This window comes from Gadus chalcogrammus, chromosome 10, assembly GCF_026213295.1.
Source record: "Gadus chalcogrammus isolate NIFS_2021 chromosome 10, NIFS_Gcha_1.0, whole genome shotgun sequence".
Classification (NCBI taxonomy): domain Eukaryota; kingdom Metazoa; phylum Chordata; class Actinopteri; order Gadiformes; family Gadidae; genus Gadus; species Gadus chalcogrammus.
In genome coordinates this window covers 17,444,056-17,465,400 of record NC_079421.1, presented here as the reverse complement: position 1 = coordinate 17,465,400, position 21,345 = coordinate 17,444,056, and the positions used below count along the sequence as shown (strand labels likewise).

At 49.2% G+C, this 21,345-nt stretch overlaps 1 protein-coding gene across 2 annotated transcripts in view; it reads right to left on the bottom strand.

The window, feature by feature from the left end:
• kdrl (kinase insert domain receptor like) overlaps positions 1 to 21,345 on the bottom strand; it is a 48,049-nt gene that overhangs the window by 9,627 nt on the left and 17,077 nt on the right. The window contains exons 11-26 of one of the 2 annotated variants that reach the window (XM_056600025.1): positions 20,775 to 20,889; positions 17,785 to 17,908; positions 15,945 to 16,235; positions 15,510 to 15,656; positions 15,051 to 15,179; positions 14,121 to 14,227; positions 13,342 to 13,471; positions 12,528 to 12,632; positions 10,489 to 10,602; positions 10,287 to 10,375; positions 9,420 to 9,579; positions 8,556 to 8,653; positions 7,927 to 8,049; positions 7,463 to 7,574; positions 4,830 to 4,929; positions 1,525 to 1,630 (exon numbers count right to left, since the gene is read on the bottom strand). In XM_056600025.1, coding sequence (XP_056456000.1) covers positions 1,525 to 1,630; positions 4,830 to 4,929; positions 7,463 to 7,574; positions 7,927 to 8,049; positions 8,556 to 8,653; positions 9,420 to 9,579; positions 10,287 to 10,375; positions 10,489 to 10,602; positions 12,528 to 12,632; positions 13,342 to 13,471; positions 14,121 to 14,227; positions 15,051 to 15,179; positions 15,510 to 15,656; positions 15,945 to 16,235; positions 17,785 to 17,908; positions 20,775 to 20,889 — 2,050 coding nt within the window. The remainder of the gene's footprint in view (positions 1 to 1,524; positions 1,631 to 4,829; positions 4,930 to 7,462; positions 7,575 to 7,926; positions 8,050 to 8,555; positions 8,654 to 9,419; positions 9,580 to 10,286; positions 10,376 to 10,488; positions 10,603 to 12,527; positions 12,633 to 13,341; positions 13,472 to 14,120; positions 14,228 to 15,050; positions 15,180 to 15,509; positions 15,657 to 15,944; positions 16,236 to 17,784; positions 17,909 to 20,774; positions 20,890 to 21,345) is intronic. The other variant, XM_056600027.1, reaches the window with a different exon arrangement.

Genomic DNA, 21,345 nt, shown 5'->3' with positions numbered 1-21,345 from the left:
ATCATATAATACAGATATCTATATCAAATAATACATCACGGCCAAAAGCTGTGTGCGCGTCCAGACGATATAATGAATCACAAAGGACTTCGTCGGGTTCTCCGACGTCTCTGGTTCTTCCACTTCCACATCAATCTGAAGTAGACGCGGTCGTTTGAGATTCATAATAACCTATCGTCTGGAGGCTCACACAGCTTTTGGCTGTGATAATATATTATATATTATATGATATAGATATCTATGTATAATATGGGTTTCTAAGAGCCATTGCGATACATCCACCGTAAACAGAGCGCATGGTACCGTGGCTACAAGCTGCTCAGGGCCAGGTGATAATATTATATTATATGATATAGATATCTATGTATAATATGGGTTTCTACGAGCCATTGCGATACATCCACCGTAAACAGAGCGCATGGTACTGTCAGTGGCTACAAGCTGCTCAGGGCCACACCCCCACCCCCCTCCTTGACCTGCCTTGACACGCCCACCGTATACAGAGCGCATGGTAGTGGCTACAAGCTGCTCAGGGCCACACCCCCACCCCCCCTCCTTGACCTGCCTTGACACGCCCACCGAAACAGCGCGTTTGGGGGAAGCTCAATGTGCGACTGTTTCGGAGTGACTGTAACTCTGCACCACGGCTGAATTTCGGGGACGTCTTTGAATACTGTGTTTGTGGCCCACTAATACCTATATTAAAGCATCATAAAATAGAATGGCATGGGATCTTTAACATTGCGTTATGAGTACAAGAAAAGATTTCCCAGGACTTTGTAGGCAGTTCCTTTCTGTTTCCAAGTATTGTCATGTTTTAATTCCCCTTTTGGTTTCTTACACCACCTTGGGCAATAGGCCGCTTTGCACCTTTCTCAGAGCTTCCTTATTAATGGAAACCTCTCTGACTCATTTCTAGGAACAAGTGACTGATGTTATTGTCCATGGCGACGCTCAAGGACAAACTGTAGTCTGGACATCCTAAAGAAATTGTTTGATGTGTTATAAGTCAGTTACCAAAGGACTTCGAGCAGAGATCTAAAGCTGCTTTTGATTCTCCTCTTACAGACAAGTCAAGGATCTTACTCTGGCTGCAGACATGTTTCCATCCATGTATGAGATGAATCCATCCAGTCCAATCCATCTCAAAGCTAATATGTGGAGGGTGAAGGACAATAATGCAGAGGCAGGATACAGAGTTTGACTCCCTGCCTGGTATCAATCCCCCATGTCTGCCTTGGCCTTGAACGAGATGCCTAATAATAAACCTTCATCCTCATTCATGACATGACTGAATTCAACATCAGTCGGAATAAATGTTGCAGTCCAATTCATTGATTTAGTTCATAGATCATTATAATAGTCACAGTTTATCACTTTGGACTTTTTCCGTGATTTATGATTCAATATTTTACAGACTAAACGATTTATTTGGAAAACAACAGATCAGTCGACAGATGAATAGACGATGAGAATCACCCTTAGTGGGTTGCAGTGTGGTGGGGTGAGCTCTGTGTGTGTTACCTGCTGCACGCTGGCCTGCAGAAGGTCTCCCAGGTGCTCCACTAGCTCGGTGAAGGTGGGCCGCTGCAGTGGCTCGCCCAGCCAGCAGTCCAGCATGGTCTGATATCTGGGGAACGAGGTTCAGCGTCACTCAAGTACACATGTCTGCTGGAAGCACACACACACACAGACACACACACGCGCACACACACACGCACACACACACACACACACACACGCACACACACACGCACACGCACACGGACACACACACACACACACACACACACACACACACACACACACACACACACACACGCACGCCACTGGTACACACTACTTGTGATACTTCACAAGCCCCGACTTAATCCAATAAATCTCTCATCCCTGGTAGTGATCCCATTTAACGACACCATCGTAGTTAATAGTGTTTTTAGACGGTTAGACCCCCGCCATGTCACTTATTTCCTATGACCGACGCCATCCCGTTACATCTCAAACAAAGAGGGAGCCGTAGTTATGGAATACTGTCAGGAAAGGCATGTCGACGCCCATTTCCATGAGCTCTCCACAGAGAAGCGGTTGTACAGGAAATTGCGCTCGCTCCACTCGGATTGGCCTTAACCAGATCGAATTATTAGAAAAACACGCGTTGTACTGCGGAGCGGGGAAGGAAAAACAAACCGCAGCTTTGGGAGGGGGGTGGACCCAGGACCTGTACACTGTTGAGTCTGGCGCAGCGATGACTGACGGAATACACTCTCCTCCTCCCTATCTACAATCAACAGCCCCCCCCCCCCCCCCCCCCCCGGCCAGGAGGCCGCGGCCAAGGGGGTCCGGTCCGAGAGGGTCTCAAGTCCTCCTCCACTGTCGTGGTGTAATGTAGACCCCCCCCCCCCACCTCGGGGGGGGGGCGGAGGTGAGGGGGCTGCGTTGCTGACAGGCTGTCAGCGTCTCTGCCCTTGTGGGACGCCGGGTCACAATAATAGGCGGGTCCACGGCGGGGAGCGCCCTCGTCTTCTCCCATTGGACGATATCAGAAGGCGGACGCTCGGCAGAGAGATCGACAGCTGTTGTTTTGAACAGAACCCCCTGAGTCACCGAGGGATCCCCGACCCTCCACCTCCTCCAGAACGCCGAAAGAGGATCCAGCGTGGTTTCGGATGTGTCTCTGTATAAATAAAGCTGATTGGCCGATCGGCGCGTACCCGGGCTCGGGTTTCGTCGTCGGTGGGCCGCGGCGTCTCCGACACTCTCGATGGAAGCGCGATAAGGAGCAGAAGGAGCGAGGCGGGCGTCTCCATCTGTGTCCGTGTTCAGGGTGTTCAGTGTTCAGGGTTCTGGGTTCTGGCCGGGGCAGTTGGAGGAGGCTGCTGTGGGGGGCCCCCCGGGGGGGGGGGGGGGGGGGGCTGTGATCCTGACCCTAATGAGTGTATTTCCAGCCAGGTGGACGTGCTCCTCTAACGGAGACAGGATATCAAGAACATAAGCACCACCCACACACCTACACAGACACACACACACACACACACACACACACACACACACACACACACACTACGCGCACACACGCACACACACGCCAGCACCCTGCACACACACGCACACGCACGCACGCACACACACACACACACACACACACACACACACACACACACAACACACCACAACACAACACACACACACACACACACCACACACACACACACACACACACACAGACAAGGAGAAGTAGAGGAAAAGGGAGGGAGAGGGGCATATTTATTCTTGCACAATTTAAACCACATTTCCTGCCTCGCTGTATAATTAGAATTAATTGTCTAGGTCCCACATTTTGGGGGGTTTTCGGGGGCAGGCGGAGGATCTGGCAGCGGGGGGGGGGCGGGGGATAGGGGCTGGAGAGTGATTCAACGTGCTGACATCACAAAGGGTCTCGGGAATTGACTCAGCCGCAGCGACGGTCCTTGAGAAATGTCGTGGGTGATTCCTCGGCCGCGCGTCGGGGGCCAGATGTGTGGCTCGGCAGATGTGCAGCTGCGAGGTCACATTCCTGATGAGCTGGTGTGCCTCTCCGGTGAAGATTTACCGCTCGGCGCCGACTGGGACCGATTCACTGTCTCTAAAACAGTGTGGGGCCCCCGCAGGGCCGGGGTCAAGCGGACGCAGCAGGATGAACCCGGGCTTACCGGGCCCCGCCGTCCGCTCCCGGGAGGTGGACCGGAAGAGAGAGGGAGAGAGGGATGACCGCTATCGTCTGAGGGAGGTTCAGAGGGTCTTATCTGGGCTCCTAACCGAAGACAGGTGCCCCGGTCATGGGTCTGATGCGTGGCGCGTCAGACCGCTCTAATCTCTGAGTTGGTGTCTCCACTCTGTAAATCAGAGTGAAACATTACAGAAGGGGAACGCGGGCTCTTGGCTCCAGTGGATCGCGGGGGCTGTTTTTTTTTTCAAAGCCACGGTCTGGACTGGATTTTCTGGTCCTCTTCAATTAATGTCTCCCTTTGCTTGGTTTATTTTTAATGCTGTGTTTTTTGTTCTTGTCTCAAGCCGTTTGGCCGAAAAGCGACAATGCGGAATCGCACAGCGCAAGAACGGCAACTCTCCTTTTGAAAAAGGGCGCACAGACAATTTGAAACAGACTTCGTAGACATAGAAATATTAAAGCTGCAAATCGAGTAAATCAGGGTGAGGAGCGGGAGCACAGCTGTTTTGTAATCGTGAGCCTTGTGCAAGCTTTCATGGTCTTCCAAGCCCAACCCTGGGCTGAGCCACAGAACACTGGCCCTGGTTCTGACCTCCTGATCAAACAAGCTCGGCTCTCCTACTGTCTGCTCACGTCACAAACTGTACCACTCTGAGGTGGAAGCGCTCATGCCTCTCGCCGCTATTTATCATCTCGGTGAGCGCTACTTCTGGCTCAAAAGACCCAGTAGAATACAGGGAGGCCCCGGTTCTCCGGGCCTGCGGTGCTTTTATTCCAGCCCAGACGTGGGCTTTTGTTGGGGGAGGGTTGTAAGTTACGGGCTACATCAGTGTCACTCACAAAACGGATCTCAGCAGAAGAAAGCAGCCGACTCCGGGTCCAATCAGAAGCTAATGTTTCCCCCGTGGATTCCTTCAGAGGCCGGGCTACCCATGACTCTTATCGCACGCTGGCGGCCTTCCAGTAGCACGGGAGACGGAAAGCAGATACTTCTGCCTCCCCTGTCCCAGTCAATACGGAGCTCTTTTGTACAATAAATCTGTGTTCTTGTACTCTGTAAGGTCCCAACAAATGATACCACAAAACCACAACCACAACCGTATGGAGCGACGTGAAAGCTTACATTTCCGAGGAAGAGTATTCGGGGGCTCTCATCCTGGTTCCGTCCTTAAGCCTGCAGCAAAACTCCTCATCGATCTGGAGGCCTGGGTAGGGGGAGGCACCTGGAGGAGGGAGGAGGAAGAGGAGGACACAGAAGGTCATTCCGAGGTTACCAGGAGCTCAGAGAGGGAGTGGGCAGGGCCAATGCTGCTAATTGATCCTGCCCCCTGCCCGCCAAAAGTGTCCAGGTGCCATTGACCAGGATTTGAAAGTCGAGTGTCTTTCAGAGGCTAGGCGGGATCATCAGTGGCTTGACTACCAGGCCAAAAGACCTGGGCCTCTCACTCCCATTACTGTGAGGTCCTAGCTGCAGTTAATCGGCAACCTCGCAGGGACAAAATCAGTTTGACCAACTTAATGCCAGGCCTCCAGACATTTAACAAAACAGAAAATTAGGTATTGAATCAAATCATTTTGTGGGGGGGGGGGGGAGGGGAGTAGAACAATCTTGGAAAATGAATTGGCTGTTAGTTTAGTTTTAAGTTTTATTAAGACCAACAGTCTTGCAGTGAGCCATGTTTCGTCTGATATTACATTCTGTTAGTTTTGGGCAGCATTGCTGCGGCCGTGTAATCCCTTACATTTCCTGACTCATGAAATTCTATTTCCATGTGATCGCTGCAAATCCATTGCATAATACAAATAGCCAAAGCCTCTCATTTCATTACCATAGACATTACCTATATGTTGTTGATGAAAACAAAATGACCTCTCAGTTTCCTTAGCATAACAGAAAATTATTATCATAAACGTACAGGCGAATCCTCGCATGTCAAATGAGATCGCCACAGAGTAGGTCAGGATTTGGCTCAAATGTTCTCATCCCAAACCCGAACTTCAAATCCCTCATTTCAAATGCACAGTTCAAAGTGTGAGGGCAACATGCACCAAAGCTATTTTGAAATTGGGGAAAACCGTTCGCCCTCCAAACACAACCAGATTGCAGGATTCTTGACTCTTTATTGGCCCATTTCTTGGTAATTTCAATCTTGATTTATCTCCTTTTGGACCAGTAAACTGCCCAGATGTGTAAGTGTAAATGAGAGCTGGTAAGAGTGTAAATCTGTTATGTAATGTGAGAGAGAGAGAGAGAGAGAGAGAGAGAGAGAGAGAGAGAGAGAGAGAGAGAGAGAGAGAGAGAGAGAGAGAGAGAGAGAGAGAGAGAGGGAGAGAGAGAGAGAGAGAGAGAGAGAGGGAGAGAGAGAGAGAGAGAGAGAGAGAGAGAGAGAGAGAGAGAGAGAGAGAGAGAGAGAGAGAGAGAGAGAGGGAGAGAGAGAGAGAGAGAGAGAGAGAGAGAGAGAGAGAGAGAACAATAGAGAAAGGGAAATAGAGAGAGAAATAGAGTGAGAGAGAGAGAGAAATAGAGAGAGAGCGAGAAAGAGAGATAAAAGAGAGAAAGAAGAGAAGGAGATTGTTTTTGTTTGAGAAGCGAAAAATAGAGAGAAAAAGAGAGAGACTAAGAAGGAAAGGGAGAGTTGTTTTTTCTCTCAAACAAAATGGGATTTAACACGCTTCTTTTGATGTATAGTGGCTAGGAGGCCACGTGGCAAGGATTCAACGCCTGGGCATGACCGAACGTACAGTGCTCTGCCTCAAAGTTTCTTTTCATTCTCTTTAATTACACTAGATGTCTTTCATCGCTACCTGAGGCTACAGCTATATACAGTACAGAGGCAATACATTTCAGCGTTGCCATTGAACGGCATGGCATGAAATGCAGTTGCACAGCAGGGACGCTAGGTTTACAGTGATCTGCGCTTCGCCTACTGCTCATTGTCATCAGCAGCTGGGGTAAAGAGAGGGACAGCTCAATCAGAACCTAATGGAAGGAACCCTTTCTTTCTTAATGTCCCCTGCCTGGCCTAAAACTCACGGGTTGAACCACGCTAATGTTGCACGTAAATTGTTTTATTTAGCTGACAGTGCCAGCCACTCCCCCCCCTGCATACACACACACACACACAAACACACGTGCACATTTTCAAAAAACCCACATGCACATATTCACACACACACGCACGCACGCACGCACGCACGCACGCACGCACGCACGCACACACACACACACACACACACACACACACACACACACACACACACACACACACACACACACACACACACACACACACACACACACACACACACACACACACACACACACACACACACACACACACACACACAAAGCGTGATCCCGGAGGAGCCATTATGCATCAATAGCAGACCGCTTCTAACCGCTGCACACGGAGAGGCTCAGCGGCCCTGGGCACCGACGCTAGCTTGACTCGGCTCGCTAAGTATCATAAACCCAGAGCTTGAGAGCCGCAAATAGTTGGCATCTTGGCAGGGTTGTGCAACAGGAACGGCGGGATAATAAAAACAAACTAAACAAGTCTCAAGAGGGCTTCCTGTTAATTTTTCTTCGAGAGCGATGACAAAAAATGCCCTTTTGAAACTTTTACGCAAGAACTGACTTCCCCAGTAATTAAAACTGTGCCTATACATTTCCATGGTGTGTTGTGGTTCCTGGTCTCAGGAAATCCGATGGGACAGGTTCATGATAATGCAGCCAGTAGGGTTAATGACACTCACCAAGAGAGAAGATCTCCCACATGAGAACCCCGAAGGACCACACGTCACTCTGGGTGGTGTAGATCTTGTCGAAAATGGCTTCTGGCGCCATCCATTTGAGGGGCAGTCTAGCCTGTGTACACACATCAACCGACCGATTCATTCACACGGTAAACGGAAAAAAGGCGGAATCATCAACTGCAATTGTTGCTTTTTCCTCATCTGAGAATATTGAGACGTCGCATTTTTATTTTGTGTTGGCATCATCATTTCTTCCCTGAAAAAACACACTGAACCACTTAATCTCAGACGTCCATACACTGCATTAATCACTTAGTGTTTCATGCTTTATATTTTTGGTTTCATGCATTGCCACAATTCCATATTTGCGGAACTCCAGAATTTAAAATGTCATCACGATTGAAAGCCTTTTTTTGACCACAGGCATTCCAATCATCAGTTTAATCCCAGAAGAGCCCACTCACGTCTCCTTTGCGCACGTAGTCGGGATCTTTGTACACATCTCGCGCCAGTCCGAAGTCGCATATTTTCACCACGTTGTTCTCCAAGAGCAAGATGTTCCGTGCCGCCAAGTCTCGGTGGATGCACTGGAGTGGAGAGGAGCGTGGCGAAACAAATAAATAAAGAAACCGGCTCTAACAACTCCAATGGGAAATTAATACGAACATGAGGTCACGTTTCTATTTTTTCTCTCCTTCTGCACATACTTCCCCTCCCAATGGTACTCTTTCCGCTGTAGTAAACACATGGTGTACTAATTTAGCCTTACTAGGGGCTGAACGTGGCTCTGTGTCCAGGCCAAGGAATGTTCTCTCTCTCTCTCTTATAATGGGGGTCTATCTACGACAACAAGTTCATTCACTAATGATCCCCATCCGCCCACACCACATTTATGAATGACCTGAGGAGCGCATCAGGTCTGGACTGAGCCACGGCCCAGCTTGATGTTAAAACTCACTCACCCCCAGCAAAACCAATATTTCCCCCACAGATGCAGATCAAAGCAGAATTCATGTGTTACATCGCGTGAAGCCCGTGACCTGTTTCAAGCGAAATACATTTTTTCGATAAAGTTTGCTTGTGTCAACAATACCTTGCGTGAGGCCAGGAACTCCATGCCCTTCGCGACTTGAAAGCTGTAGCAGATCAAATCCTCCAGCGTCAACACGCGCTTATATAAATCTTCGGGCTCTGGGGGAGCGGGAAAGAATGTGGGGAAAATCATACATTTTTTCATACGGTACGCACGTGCGGCACATGGCGTTCAAATCGATCGGGTGGCGGCGACGAGGAAGTATGGAGGGTGCGGGAGGGTGACGTGTGACGGCCAGGGGCGCTTCGACACGAGCATCAGCCTGAAGGAGGCTCAGTATCCCACCCTCGGTCACGTACGCCCCTCCGCCCCCGCAGCATTGTCTTAAGGACTTCCTTTACCCACCGGAGATAAAACAACAAGGCCCGCTCCTCGTGAGCTCTGCAGTGAAGCGCTTATGACGACGACGACGACGACGATGTCGATGGCGTGAGGCGGGGCGGGGTGGGGTGGAGGGGGAAGGGGGGGGGTCTGAGGAGCAGCCTCCGACACAGGGTAGGGGGTTCATCCACCCGCCCACCTGAGTAAACAGCCAATCAAACCAGAAACAACACGACGCGGTAGGACGACACGCCTGACACGCCCCCCCCCTCACACACTACGTCCTCCCCCCTGAGCGCGTCGGGGAAAAACAGACAAAACAGCAAAGCCCTGGACAGGAAGTAAACAGAGGTCTTGCAGGGACTCGGCGGGGGGGGGGTGACAGGAGCCTCGCCGCAGCAGAGGCGGCTATTGTGCTGCGGAACAGGAGGAGGAAGCGTCTCATCCGACATGAGAAAACAACCAGGGGAGGGGCCCCGAGAGGAAGACGCGGGGGTGGGGGGGGGGGAGGGGAAGGAAGAGCCGCTTGGCCAGGGCCCGTACCTTCTTCCTCTTCCTCTGAGTCACAGTAGCTCTTGTCCTCGATGAAGCCCGAGCTGGCCGAGCTGCCCGTGCTCGCCACGCTCTCCAGGCGGCGCTTCATCAGCTCGCTGAGCTCGCAGCCCGGCGACCCCGACCCGGACACCGCCTTGCCCTCCTGCCTCTGTCACACACACGGCGGCAGACACACAGGCGCGGCACGCACACACAGACAGGCACGCACACAGGGGAGGACACAGAGGCGCCGGCACACACAGGCACACACACACACGCGCACACACACACAGGTGCAGACACACAGGCGCCGGCACACACACACACACACACACACACACACACACACACACACACACACACACACACAGGAATGGGCCACGCACAGACAGACAGACACAGACACAGCACAGACACAGACACAGACACAGACACAGACACACACACACACACACACACACACACAGACACAGACACACACACACACACACACACACACACACACACACACACACACACACACACACACACACACACACACACACACACACACACACACACACACACACACACACACACACACACAGGCACATCCTATTAGAACAAGAAAGGAGCTACTGCTTACATCCTGATTCAGTGAATCAAACTATTTTTAAACAACCCTTCACAGACTCATCCTCTTATAAGATCCGATACAATAGGATAATTTTAGACAGGGTAAGGTAGGATAGGATAACATATGATAGGATAACACAAGATAAGATGCCAAAAAAATAACAAATAACAAAACTGTAAAATATATAACAAATAATTAAAATTAAATGTACAAATGATTGAAATAATGCAAGCCATGATTCTGAGCGTTTGACTCCTCACCTTGCAGACAACAAAGTCCCCTCTTCTACTCCTCAGGTAGTTGGACAGGTTGCCGTACTTGCAGAACTCCACGATCATCATCAGTGGACCTGTGGCGATGGGGACAGTCACGGTTACAATCTACCAAATCTGATTGGCTGATAGGGATGAGCCTGCAGGAGGGCGGGTCTCCGGGGAGGTCATGAGAAGGTGGGTGACTGACCTCCGGGCTTGGTGCAGGCTCCCAGCAGGTTGACCACGTTGAGGTGGTGGCCGATGTGGATGAGGATCTTCAGCTCGGACATCAGGGCTTTGCGCTCGTTGGTTGTGGCACCTCCTGTTTCAAACACCAAACACAGAACACGAGTGGTTTGTACTGAGCAGCATCAAACACACATGACCGCCTGTGTTTTGGGTGCCATTGAAATCAATCTGGAGACAGGGATCTATTTTTCACAATTAATTTGATTCTCAGCCCGCTCTTTTAACGTTTTTTTTAGAACCTCGCTCAGGGGGAGATGGATGTTCATTTGAGTTAAATAAATCAGTTTGGCATTGGAGAGAAATAGGAAACAGATTTCACTTGTATATTGTGGAGATGTGAGATAGCACTGTCTTTCCATTCAAGAGAACACAGCATTCTCACGCGAAAATGAAGTGTGGATTGTACGTCGATTAATGTTTAATATGTAGGATTTCCTTTTTTTTTCTTTCTCAGAATCACAGATAATGTTCTCTTTATAATTGTTCCAGAGTGTTAAACGCAACGGAGCCTCAAAAGTCTAGCGATTGTTTGTTTTTCTACAATTCAGAGCATCCATTTAACAAAGGATATTTTCATTGGAGTGCACCCTCTTGAGCTTGCAAGCGCACATTTCCTTTGGGTGCTTTATGATGTGTCTAGTTAAGGGGATGTCATTCCCAGTTCAAAGGTCAGTACTTTCTCCATCCCCAGTATGAGCCATGTCTGCAAAGGCGACATAATCTCTCACTAACTCACAGTCAAGGCAAAGAAATCTCTGCTGCTTTTCATTAGGCCTGACCTAGAAGCACTGACCGCCTGACAGATCCTTCCTCTGTCTCTCAAACTGTTATTAATGTCATCCCCGGGACCCATATTTCTAGCCAGGAGTGGTTTCTTGTTTCCTCTCCGCACTGAGATCCTCGATTCCCACAACCCAAAGCACTTCCTCGCTCTCCCAAATATTAGGAGACATATTTATTGCACAGTATATTTTGGTTATATGTACCTTTGTATATGATGTCATGTTATACCATGTTATGCGATATGATGGTGTATTATGTAACGCTTGATGCTATGCTCTGCGATATGTCTTCAGGAGGGTGGTGATGCGTCGTGCCGTCACTTTAAAGAAAACAAAGCCATGGTCCACTTCTAAACCCAAGGTGAATCACCGCACGCCAGCAGCTGGGCTTCTGGAATTGCTCACTCCATTTCGAAACAATAAAAACACACATTGTTGTGAATATTCAAGAGGGATTTTGGAAGCCGTCTGACAACAGCTCCCCTCGGAGTGTGAGTGTGTGTGTGTGTGTGTGTGGGGGGGGGGGGGGGGGGGGGTGTTTCCAACTGACTGAACGTCCAGAAGAAACAAGGAGGGAAATTTGTTATCTTGTTCTATTATTGTTATTGCTCTCACAATACGCCATTCACTCCTGAACTCTGAGTCACCTGCACACACTGGACGCTGTTTAGGAGCCGCCGGTGATATCTGCATCCTCTCATCACATCCCCTCGTCAGAGCCAATCACGCCTCTCCTGCCTCATGCACTTTTTGCACAACAGCAGTCGTTCGCGTGCCTTGTTTTGAACCCATTTGCCACGCAAACATTAATTGCCAGCACATGTGAGGCTCAAGTTCATGGGACTTTATTGTGCGAGGGAAGAAAAAATACCAAACATAATTCCCCCCCCCCCCCCCCCATACACACACTCAAAAAAATAACGATGTCCATGACAAGTACAAATATCTGTTGTGTGTTAGAACTTCCTGGCTCGGACAAAGGTTGCTTCTTCTCAGTGTGATTCACAATTAATCAGTGTGAAAACATGTGTCTGAACACATGATTGTTCTACAGCACCCTGTGTAGAGCTGAACATCCTATTGTTCATTCCCGTCTGTGGCTCCTGTTCAAACATCTGATCCAGTTTCCATAATTTCCCAGGCACCATTTCAGACCACCATGTTTCCGGCAGCAGAACTGGTGTCGGCTAAAATGATTGAGACAGGACCACCGTACCTTTCAGCATCTTGACCGCCACCGTCTTGCAGGTGGAGAGCTTGTCGATCCCGAAGGCGGAGGCCTCCACCACCTTCCCGAAGGCCCCGTGGCCCAGGGTTTTACCTGGAGGAGGGAGGGTGGAGGATCTGGTGAGCACGGCCCCGTAAATCATTCTGGAGTTCTCTGGCTTGTAGGACGCCCCTCTGTTCTGGAGGTACCCCGCAGCTTGCTGGGGCTTTAACCACAAAGCTCTGCTCTCCAGGGGTGAAGGGGGTATGCATGTATGTGTGTGTGTGTGTGTGTGAGTGTATGTTTTTGTGAGTGTGTGTGTGTGTGTGTGTGCCTGCATGCATGCATGTATGCATGTGTGTGTGCATGTGTGTGTGCATGTGGCTGAGTGTGTGTGTGTATATATGTATTTATGTATGATGCCCTTCCAGAGAGCATATCAAAAGGCAGTCGGCGGGTATGTAATTGTCGTCCCGTGCTTCATCTTCAAAAAGGCATAACACTTCTGTGATGTACTAATCAGATCTGAACCCATGCCACAGACTTCACAATTGCACAAAAGCGGTACATTACGTATGTTTAACATAGATACAATCGATTCAATGTGGTGTGAATTAAACAGATTGAAATGGATACGCAATGAAACTGAATTTCTCTCAGAAGTTGCAGACAGACTTTGCAGGGATTTGGTTGAAGGGTTGGATCACCCTCAAGCCTTTCTTTCTCCTCCGGCGCGGTCCTTTGAGGCCGTGACTGTGATGAAGGGGGGGGGGGGGGGTACAAATGAAACAGACCCATGGGGGGGTCGGCGTAGGGGGCTCACCTAGTCTCAGGCGGTCTCGGGGGAACTCCCACTTGCTGCTGTCGTACTGGAGGAGTTCGTCCTGCTCATCCAGGGGGTACTTATCGGGATCGATGATGATGGACGGGCCCATCTTGTAGTGGGACGGCTGCTGGAGGGGATGCATGAACACCAGCGTGAATTCCATCAGGAGAAATATATGTTGATTACAATGAGGTGAACCTTTAGGTCATATATGTCAGGTTCTTATCTTGTTTCTGTGTTAACACTTTTTTTTTCTCTTTAGAAAAAAATCATACTGCTGCACTAGGCTATACTCTGACCAGTACACCCCCACTTCAGTCATTTTGAAGTGAATTGTCACTGCGGTTTAAAAAATGTGCCCCTAACCCCAATGCACACCCCCGCCATCCTCTCCACCACCTGCTAGTGTCCCACCACTTCCTGTGTGTTTCATCCTATTTGTCTAAATGAATCAAAGCCTAGGGAATGTGATCCTCTCAGCATGTTGTGTCCCATTCAGGGTCTTACAGTATGCATAAACATGAACCCGACCCCCTGTCGGATGTGTTCGGGGGGAAATGTGGAAATCATAAACACTTGCTAAATTTAACCGTCCAATAAAGTCTGCATTCCCCTGCTGCCAGTGAGTCACAGCCTTCATACCACCCGGGCGTTTTTGTGAAAGTATCTCAATGTTGCTAAAAATGGCTCCGTAGTGACGAGGACGATTTGAAAGGAGGCATGCAGAACCAGCTGCGGCTGGATGCAGCTGCAGATCCAGATGTGCAGGTGCTCACCTTTCGCAGCTTGCGGATGAAGAGGATGAGCATGATCCAGAGGAAGGTGGCGGCAGCTCCCGTGCACACCAGGATGATCACCTCCACGTTGGCCCGGCCGTCCTCACCTGAAGTGGGGCACAACACACTGACGTTCAGCCCCCATGTCCTCACTTCTTTAGTTTTTCTTTAAATGTATATATTTCATATTATTTAGAAAACAGCTTGTGTCGCTATGGCAAGTTGTGCAGAAGGAATTTGATCGAAGAGGGGGTGAATTAAACACCATACAATGTTTTTATCACTTTGTGTTAGAACTATGTTAGGGAAGAGGGGGTGTGATTGTTTCTTCCCAAATGTTTTCCAAATGTTATATATACACACTGAAAGCAGAAACACACTTCAGTGTTTATTCCCCATTGGTTTTGGAGATGCATGCCGAACATTTTTTCCTCCTCAGTGCTATTTTCCATTCACATTTTTTGTTAACTAGGCATGCTAATCTAAATGCGGAACACAGAGAATAACGAAGCGACTGCTACTACGTTGACCAGCAGGGGTCTTGAAGCGCACAATTCATATCTCCTTCATCCTCTATTTCCTTTTCTTCCTATACTTTCATGTCCACATCAGCCTTGTGTCCTGTCAGTGTTTAATTTTTTCAGTCCGTTGAAACTTCCCAAAATCCTAAGGCTGAAAAAATACACACAGTTTTAGTTTTTTGCAAAGTACATTCTCCCTCGTGAGAATGTCCTTCTGAGTATGGAAAAACATCGGCCCACTTAATTGCATTAACATGGTCTGTTTCTCTACTCTAATCTTGACACAGTTCGAGCTCACTCGTATACAGTACAGGTCATTGTTCCTTGACGTACAGTATACAGCACTACGGTCATTTAACGCACGCCACATTGCTTTAGCTCTTGTTAGATCTTCCGATTGGCCACCTACCGGAAACCATGACGACGGCGCTGGTTCTGATGCTTCCCTCCACGTTGCTGGCCAAGCACTCGTACAGGCCCTCGTCCTCCTTCTTCACCCTCTCGATGGTCAGGACCCCGCTCTCCCCCAGGGTGATACCTGCAGACCACATGGTCACACACAGAGGGTCAGATATCATCTGTGGGAATCAGACACTGTGACTGTTGTAATCCGTGTGGCCAGATTGGACCAGATTTCCCGCCAATCTGGCCCAATCTGGCAACACTGGTTGTAAAAGGATCATTAGAATCGGTTGAATTTACTTTGATCTAATCTATTAAACTTAATTTATTGACCATAAGGATTTAATAGCAATAACGATTCACAAGCCAAGAAAAGGTAAATGTACAATCTCAAAAGAAAATAATCCATTTCCTTTATACGTGACTTTAGGTCTGATCATAGTTCAGCGAGAACAGCAGCGTTTACCTGGCCCTTCCTGCACCTGGATGTTGTTCTTGAACCAGGTGATCAGCGGCTTGGGGACCCCCGACACCAGGCAGTCCAGAGTCAGCGTGCTGCTGCTGTTCACCTCCTGATTGGTCAGATTCTGACTCAGCCACGGCCGCTTCCTCCCTGCCAACACAACACACATAAGCTTCCTTCTTTCAGCCGCTCTTTCCAAAATCCACTCGTGCAAAAATTGTGCTCAGTATGTCTCATAGAATCTATTGGGAGATTTTACAGTTGTAATCAACTTCAGTACAGTATACATCAGCCTCCTCAACGCACCCGGAGCGGGTATCCCAATGAACACAACAATAACACAAACTCACAACCAAAACAATTCCTGGCTGGCGGCAAAAGCCCTGCCTCGAGTGGTGGCCGTGCTCCCTGAGCGAGACTCCCGGGTGCTCTGCTTACCGTCCACGTTGAGCACGAAGGTCTTGTGCGCGGACTTGTGTTTGAAGTGGTTGAGGGCGCCGCAGCGGTACGCCGGCGTGCCGCCGTTCCGGGACACGTTGCGCAGGGTGAGCGCCAGGGAGACGGAGTAAGGGTGCAGCCGGAGCGGGGACACGTCCGCGGCGACGGTGCGGTTCTGGGGGTCGAACCACTGCAGCTCCGAGTAGAGGTAGCGCGTGGCCCGGCAGGTCAGCGTGATGTCCTCTCCCTCGATGGCTGTCTGGGGCTCGATGTGCATGTGGTCGGAGTGATCTGCGGCCACGCGGGGAGGAGTTAATACATGAGCAGTGGGTGGAAATGAATGAGTGGGGACTTTTTAACGCTGTGGTTGTTTACTGTTAATGCCAATGTTCAGCAGATGCTTTTATTGAAGAGTTTAATTTAATTAGTTGAATATAGATTGGTAGGTGATTAATAACTGCTCAGCCTACAGGCCAATACACTGTATTGTTCCAACTGGTAGGCTGATCTATCCATAATACAATTTGGTGGAAAATCCCACTTATGATTTAACGAGAGGGTCAATTTTGACATGGCTTGTAATGGCTAATCAACATCACATCTGTTGTTATACATTAACATAACACTTATTAATCATCTACAATGTTAATTATTAATGTTTTGTCAATTATTAGTTCATCATTAGCTCAAGGCTTATAAATGACCAGCAAGTGTAACCAACATATACATAACTATGTATTGCATTTGACGGTGATCTCATATCGTGCCGGCTCCTCGCTGACTCCTCACCCTAACCCTACAACCGACTATTTAGGATCGCAGTCCCGAAGACGAGAGCTGCTCGCTGCCAAAGCCAGGAATGGCAAACGTGCGGTTGTTTCCTGTTTCATCATCACTGTTAATTGGAAGCACGTTGCCGCTGGACGGCATCGCTGATGGCTGATGTGCACTCAACCAATGGGAGCGCAGCAGGAGCCGGCCCCCGGGGGAGACAGACTGTGCTTGTTTATTCAGAACGCTGGAAAGCATTCTGTGTTCCGTAAGAGAAGACAGCTGTTATTACAATTCTGTCCTCCTTTTTTCTCCGGCATTCCACCGTGCTCAGTCATCCCCACCTCTGGAATGGAGCAGAGTTAAGCTTCCTCTGAGGCATTCTCGCACACTTAAGGAGGGTTGGGGGGGGGGGGGGCATGTTTGGTGCCCGGCGTCTTTCGCGCGACCCTAAACCTTAAACTCAAGGTCAACCCCGCTTTTCGTCCTTCTCATCCCTTAATCAGATACCGGGGAGCACGTCAAGACCTAGCGCCGGCGGTGCGCTAGGATGTGTAGCTGCCACGATGGGTCGGCCCTCATTCTAGGAAACACTTGGAAGTTCTCCCATTCACATAAAAAGTAACTTTCTTAGGATCAGCTTCACAGGCAGAGAGAGGAATGGGCTGCTGGAATAGGAGTTTTAAATGCATTCATACAATGTTGTTTTTTTAACATGAGCGCGTGTCATTAGAAGCTGCCATATGGCCCACGATATATTTTTTCTCTCTGGCGAACTCAAGCGCTGCTGCTACGATGGGAGATGGTTTCAATTAATGACCCCCTTCGGTCTCTTTATTACACGGCGCAATCTGCACATTCTTGCTCGGCTCTTGCAATTCATTACAGTGCATATGTGTAGGGTCAACGCAATGTGAACGGGTCTGATGTATGGTTGCGTACGCCTGCCCATAAAAACAGAGTGCGGCAGTTGTTCTTGTCAGCTCTAACCGAGCTTTGGCCTTAAGAGGGAAACGTGAGGTTTTAAGCCATTTTTATGATCTCTTTCTCCTCCAAATGAGTCACCTACCGTCCACGTAGAAGGGGATCCTCCACTTGTTTGAGGCCAGCTCGTTCTCGGCCACCTCGTTCTCGGCTCTGCAGGTGTAGGAGCCGGTGACGTTGGCCCTCCCCACCACCAGTGTCCCAACGGTCTAAACGGAATGAAAAAGGACCATTCTGAGTGTTCAACGCAGCACAGATGAACCAACACACACACCAAGGGTTGTGCTGTAATTGCAGCGTTGCGACTGTTAGTGGAAGGTTTCTCCTGGTATAAGCTGTGCAGTGAATGGTGCTCCAGGTCAAGGTGTGAGGGGTCTGGTGTATGGCTGCCCTGTGTTCTAACATCCCAGTGCGCCACATTAACAGAAGGATACATCTGGCCTTTTTGAAAACCCACTTTGTCTCCCTATACTCCAGCCACACAGACGCAAAGACCAGGTCGCATGCTATTCCCTGGAGCCCACTGGTCGTGCCACATTCTGTTCGGTCATTGCGCTCAGCCTAACACATTTCCAATGGCTCAAGCAGGCATAATAATTTATAAGGTCTTCGGGCTGTGGCCAGATCGCACGGGGCTGTCTTTTGTATGCAAAGCGACATCTGTTTTCAGTGCACAGCTACATCAAAGGCACCGAATGCTGTGTGTGCATTGTCCCACCGTTTTTCGCCGGCCAAGGACTTTCCTCAGTTTTCTTCAGCTCATTGTGCTTACCTTCAAAAGCCTGTCAGTTAAGCCATTCGACTCTTTCAACGATTCCAACAACCCAACCGCTGGCATGAAAACACTGCCTCCACTCACGAGAAGGAGCGCGTTGGAAAGTGCAGATGTTGCTACCTCAATCATGTTGTCCACTCTGTCTTGTTATGACATTTGTCACGGCACTGACAGCGCAGCGGTGAGGTGTAGCGTTACGGCCATTACTCACCACCGTGTAACCTGAGAGCCAAGCGCTCATTTGCAACAAGTGCACGCGGTCCCTAAGTGGTGCCCTGACCAGGCCCGCTGTGCACACTGACCCCCGGGGTCTTTGCCCACCCCCACAATCGTCAACCCCACCACAGCAGCCAAGCCCACAATTTAATTCTATAGCTATCTTGACCCAAACGGGTCCCCTCCTTTTCTCCACTAGACATCACTGGGAGGAGCCCCCCAACCCCACCCCACACACCCCCACCGCGCCCCCTCTGAGTCCAGGCTGGACCACTTTCTGATTCATGGGCCGCCGGGATTTATGAGAGCTGACAGAGAGGAATTCACTCTTTACCAAACGCTCTGCTTTTAACCCGGCCCATGTTGTCATTGACCCCCAGCGTTCACCCTCATAAAGCACCCACGTTTGGGCGACGAGGGCTCGTAAACAGCGGCCCGCTCCCTATTCACGTCAATCAAAGTTCGGGGTCGAATCCCTGATTGTGTCAGGGACCAAATCCCGATCACTAGTTTTGTGCACCTTTTGAAGGATTCTGAAGTCCTTTAACTCAAAGCCTCTAGAGGGGGTGGATCACACGTATGATATAAATCACAGCTCGGATCCTGGCAGCCACACCAGTGCGACCTTAGCGCAGAGTTCCCGGCCAGCTCATATGATTGTTCAGTAATTCCGTAAGCCGTCGTCTTCGGGGTGGATTGCCGAGGATTTATGCCACAGTTTGACCCGCTCTGCTGAAGGTGTGGCGGGCCGGTGTGGGGGTTCTCTCACCTCATCCTGTGGATCGACTTTTGGCAGGGCAGCAGTGGAGGTCTGCTCCTCGTTATGGCAAGGGGATAAGTGGCTGGAGAAACAACCTCCCTCAGGAAATTCTCGGTAAGGTCTCTACAGTCCCTGGCTTACAGAATGCCAGGGATTTACATGCCAATGTTCCGCAAACTGAGACGCCTGTTTTGAATAAGTCACTCATATAGTTACCTCTACAAAAACAGCAGATTTGTTTTTTAACATTGATCGTGACGACCTACAGCTTAAGGATTCTCAATATATGGTTAATAGCGTCTTCTAAAACCTGGATGACTATTACATTACTGTGTTGCATGCAGCCTACTTAAACCCCATCTTCCTTCAAAAATTCCCCTGTGGTGAATTAGTATAATTGAATCACCCCCCTCGCACATACTCAAAGTGCACATCAGCGCTTACAGTGTACAACGTGGTCGAAATAACTATAGCTTCAGACTTGCGTGGTGTAATTCCTCATCACAGGTCAATGGTTCTTGCGGGATGCACGCTTGGCTTCAGCCATAAGGCTGTCAAGCTATTTATGAGGCGTGCAGCGCACGAAGAGTGTTCTAGCAGACGGGGAGATTCACTGATTTCAAAATAAAAGCGCCTTTTTGGCAACCGACAGGCTGGGCCCAGCTGCAGCTGCTACATTTACAGTGCCGGCTTCACACAGATCAGACTATGGACTCGGGAGTGTAATTCATTTAGGCAGATGGGAAAGGATTGCCGCTTGTCAGTTATAAGGTGTTGTTGATGAATTAGGAAAGAGCAAAACAGTGGATTGCAGAGAATTGGATTCACGTGGTGGTATCATTATCAGAGGTGGACTCCTCAGGTAAAAGTGATGTGATCCCAGCTGGATACTGAATAGCAAACTGTTTCTGTATAAACTGTATTTGTATCGAGTCAAGATGTACAATATTGACCCCAGATGGAGAATTAGGTTCATGACTAAGCACATAAGATAAATATATTCAATCTACAACACAGATGTCCTACATATGGTGGTCATCATAACAACATATAAATATAACCACACGAGTATGTCATGGGTAACGACAAGAGATCCTTCAAGTTGGTTGTTTTGATCTGATCTTCTGTGGATGAATATTAAGGAAGACCAGAATAAATACTTTTAAAACATGGCAAACATGGCTTTATCAAACATCGATAAACAATGGTGTGCTTTCATTAATATTGAGGAAAGAGGACCCTGATAAGACGGATCACGGTACAGTTGTGTCTTTTCTGGATAACCACTTGAAATAGAGACAATTCTAAACAAATGATGAATTACCTTGTTCTTTCCTTGCACCATTTTGATCCTGGTGTACATGGCTGCAATCCAGTTGCGAGGATAGTCCCCCCTGCTCTCCAGCTCTACAGGGATGGGCTCGGTATAGAATTCACACCTACAGGGGGAAGACAATACAGCGCGGCTCACAGATCTGTCTACTGGGACAACTGTGTGTGAAATGGGATCTATTGTTCAATGGATGCGCCATTAATCCCAATCCACAATGGCGAAGGTGCTTGAGTTGGAGACCTTGACAGTGTGGCATCGCACAATGCCACCGGCTGCGGGCCCGATATCCTCATGGCCGGTGTGGAAGGTCTGGCTATCGCTGCTATAAGTCCTGTGGGACTGGGACTGGCCCGCAGCGTTGATTATGAAGGAGCTGGGATCAAGGATAGAGGGCTAAAGAAAGACTGCTCTCTGACACAATCACACGTCGTGTCACCTTCGTGCACACACACACACACACACACACACACACACACACACACACACACACACACACACACACACACACACACACACACACACACACACACACACACATGGCTATGCTCACACACACACACAC